Genomic DNA, 3,780 nt, shown 5'->3' with positions numbered 1-3,780 from the left:
ATTCGAATGCCACCTCCTCTCGAGCCTCAAGCGCATCGCCGAGCTTCGCATTTTGTCAGCCTTTGTCGATCAACCGAGCCTAGTCGTGAGTACAGTCGCAAGCCACACACATGAAGTCCGACCCGTCTTGAGCCGTTACTCCCATGAAGCGCATCCCAGTCGGTCTCTACTCGAGTCGATCCTTATTCGAGCCGTTTCCCTCCCTCAGCCGAGACGCCTAGTTGATTTTCCCTCTAGCCAAGCCATTTTGAAGCCATCAAGCTTATTTTTCCTTTTTTTTTTTACCTATTTTTGGTAAGTTTGATTGAGTTTTGGTTAATGCCCAACAAAGATTAATTTTGAACCCTAAATAATTTAATTTTGGATTAATTTGGTTAGATTTTAATTGGAAGTTTGAGTGATGGAATTTTCCCAACCAAGAGTAATTTGGATTCGACCTTAACTTTGGATAAATTGAATTAAATGAATTTTGGGTCTTTAAGGAACCATTAAATTATTATCTTAGTATTTTACGCTTACTGTTTAGGGTTTTTCTTGGAAAGCTTGACCTTGTTGTTAGAAATATTTTCGAATTAAGCTAATTTCTAGGTAAGAGATTCTTCTACTAGAAATTCGAACTGAAGTAAGAGTTTATATATAATTTTCCACTTTGCATTGATGTAGCTAAGATGCATATTGAGTTTAAGTTTATGATGACTGATAGTCATGACAAAGTTTATGTTTATGATGACTGATAATTATGACTGAGTTATGTTGATGATGATATTTGATGATGTTGATGTATACGCATGAAATATTAATCTTATGATTAAGAATGTTATGATTAAGATTCATGTCATGCTTATGATGTTATGTTATGCTACATGCTATGGATAGGGTGTACTGTTAGTTTTATCTATTAGAGTTATACCCTCATGGGTGTCCCTCGAGATTTCACCTTTTTATGACTCTGTAGTCCGACGAGATCATTAGTCCAGTATAAGATGATATGTATATGAGTGGTCTGACGGGATCACTCACAGTCCGATTGTCTTAGTGTTTCTTTCGAGTTCACTAAAGACCAGTTTTGTCCTAAGTGTTCCTTTGGGTTCACCGAAGACCAGAGATGTTTCTACAGGATCACATATTGCGCGTGTTTGGGAACGTGCCAGTTTAGGGGTACCACTTTATAGGACTCTAATAGGAAGTTAACAGACACCTAGCGGGACTAGTAGTAGGTCCCTTACTGAGTATATTTTTATACTAACTCTTAGTGTTTAAATTTTTAGGCAGGGGTAGAAGTAAGGATAGAGGAAAGTTGGTGAATGACAAGAATTCACTACAAGAAATTTGGCCTTTAATGTCGGTTTAAAACCGACATTAAAGGCCTTTAATGTCGCTTGGCGACCGACATCTTTGCGAGCGTTATTAAAGGGCTTTAATGTCGGTTGGGCTTCAATGTCGGTTTATAACCGACATTAAAGACATCTTTAATGTCGGTTATAAACCGACATTAAAGCCCTTCAATGTCGGTTATAAACCGACATCTTTGAAGGTGTTATTGAAGGCCTTTAATGTCGGTTCATCTTTAATGTCGGTGGATAACCGACATTAAATATGCCTTTAATGTCACTTATGATACATCTTTAATGTCGTTTTTCCACCGACATTAAAGATGTCTTTAATTTTTTTTTAACCGACATTAAAGCTGTCTTTAATGTCGTTTTTTCAAATTTATTTTTATTAAATCCTTGCATTATTGTTTATTTTGTATGACACCAAATAGTTAAAAACGAAATCTTTTACTTGTACATATACAAAATGAAATCTTAATAATGTGACATTTATATACAACTTGGATCCAAACACAGAAATTATGAAGCTTAATTATTACACTGATCATCCTTTGGAAAAAAAGAAAGAAAGAAAAGTAGAACGCTTCACAAATGACCAACTTCAAGATCTTGTCACAAAGATGAGGGTCTGGCTAATTGTACTCACTTGCAACCATTTCTTCTATTGCAGTCATTTGTTTAGTGATAACTCCCTGTAAAAGACATGAAGATGGATGGTTGAATTGATAAGTAACAATGTTATGACCTAGTTGCTAGTAGAAATATCAAAATATCAGAACAAACAATCTCTCTTCTCATTAACATCTCGTCGATGTGGACCTGCCATTTCTCAAAACAACCCCATATAAATGGTCACAACAAAGCAAGGAATCTTTTCATGAACATGTAAAGCATAAAAGAAAACATATTGTTACGATAATAATAGGATTATTCTTTCCGCAAACAGATGATCCCAACAAGAAGAAAAATATCCAATAACTCGGAAGAAAAATAAAAAACAACAATATCAAGCTAGGACCGATTGCAAGAAAGGAATTTAATAACCAAAACTCCTCAGGACACATTCTGGAGGGTCTCCCAAGGAGCCTATGCTCACCCAAAAAGTTCACAGGAAAGGGGGTCAGATTTAGAATTAGGAGTATAGCAAAGTTTACAAGATAAAGCATAAAATTTTCACTAGCAGGAGGAATTATACAGACCTCTTGAGAAAGTACAAGAAAATAGGTGAGGATCACTCTCAGCATCTCGACTGATTTTTTGGCTAGGATATTCAGATTTGCCTCCCAGCAAATTCCAAAATTGTTCAGATTCTGAGCCTTCCTTTTGTGATCTAGATTGCACATTGGGCTGCTGACAATTGAAACTCAAGTTAGAAAGCAATCAGAAAATGTAACGAGGTAAAACAATAAGTAAAATGTGAACCATTTGGTCAAAGAGCCAATTTAAAATGAATTCTGGCCAGTCTGGCTAAACAATACTTGAACTCACATGAGCGAGACTTCTCTTGCCAAAGTGAGATGTTTATAGCTAACCATAGAATGTCATATGGATGTGGAGAGATGCACCAAATTTATATAACCAGGTTTAATTCATACAGAACATATTTGTCAAGAATGTTAAGAAGCCAAACTCTGTGCGCAAGGTGAGAAAAAATTATGCAAACCTTTATCAAATCCAACAACCGCTCAACAAGTTCTTGATTATCTGAGTTTGTAAGGCTTCCAGACCATGTAAAGACATTGGAGCTACTGTTCAATATGTAGGAGTAGGAGGAATTCAAAGACGATGCAACCTGACAAGGGAAAAAAATAATAGAGAAAGGTAAGAAAATATATATAAACATAAATATGTCTATCAATTTAAACTTTCAGGTTCAATGGTGATTAACATGATACCAATGTAGCTTTTGAGTTACATTTAGTTGTGGTTTAACATGATATCAATCAGGAGAATTTTCTCTATATATAGTTCACATATTGTGTTTCTTAAATCAAATTAGTGTTTGAATTCACATGTGGAGGAGAGTGAAGAGAATATGAGTACTCTATAAACTTTAATATTTCTGAAAGTTATGTCAAGAGAGAAGACTTACACCATGCTAATGGAGGCAGTAATGGTGTAACCAATGCTAACACCAACCAGATTACCATACTGAGCCAACCCACAAAATTTAACATTGTTACCTCCTGCAGTATATACCCTCGGTCCAGCCACCCAACCGAGCTGCGTTATCGCCCACGCCAACGATAGAACCCCCGACCCTATCACTGCTGTTATTATATGCGCACTAAGCTCCAAACTAACATATCACTGATGTCCCTTCATTATACACACACATATATATATTAGTTTAGTAAAGTAGAATCCAAGTCAAACAAGGGAATTCTGTTAAGTAAGAAGAGATATTGAAAAATCCAAGTCAAGTTTTGGGGGTTCTTCTCGTTCC

At 36.0% G+C, this 3,780-nt stretch overlaps 1 protein-coding gene across 2 annotated transcripts; it reads right to left on the bottom strand.

Moving 5' to 3' along the window:
• Window positions 1-1,765: 1,765 nt before the first annotated feature.
• Window positions 1,766-3,214, bottom strand: LOC127149681 (villin-5-like). 2 transcript variants are annotated; one of them, XM_051085542.1, is made up of 3 exons: window positions 2,998-3,214; window positions 2,534-2,684; window positions 1,766-2,026 (listed from the first exon to the last, which is right to left on the bottom strand). In XM_051085542.1, exons 1-3 carry the CDS (start codon window positions 3,175-3,177, stop codon window positions 2,013-2,015), a joined length of 345 nt encoding a protein of 114 aa, XP_050941499.1. In that variant the 5' UTR covers window positions 3,178-3,214; the 3' UTR covers window positions 1,766-2,012. The 2 variants fall into 2 exon arrangements, with proteins under 2 accessions (XP_050941499.1, XP_050941500.1); XM_051085543.1 differs by having other exon boundaries at window positions 2,534-2,681.
• Between the last annotated feature and the right edge of the window lie 566 nt (window positions 3,215-3,780).

Source organism: Cucumis melo, chromosome 6 (genome assembly GCF_025177605.1).
Source record: "Cucumis melo cultivar AY chromosome 6, USDA_Cmelo_AY_1.0, whole genome shotgun sequence".
Taxonomy (NCBI): domain Eukaryota; kingdom Viridiplantae; phylum Streptophyta; class Magnoliopsida; order Cucurbitales; family Cucurbitaceae; genus Cucumis; species Cucumis melo.
Note: the sequence above shows the minus strand (reverse complement) of the source record. Positions and strands in the feature narration are given on the sequence as shown.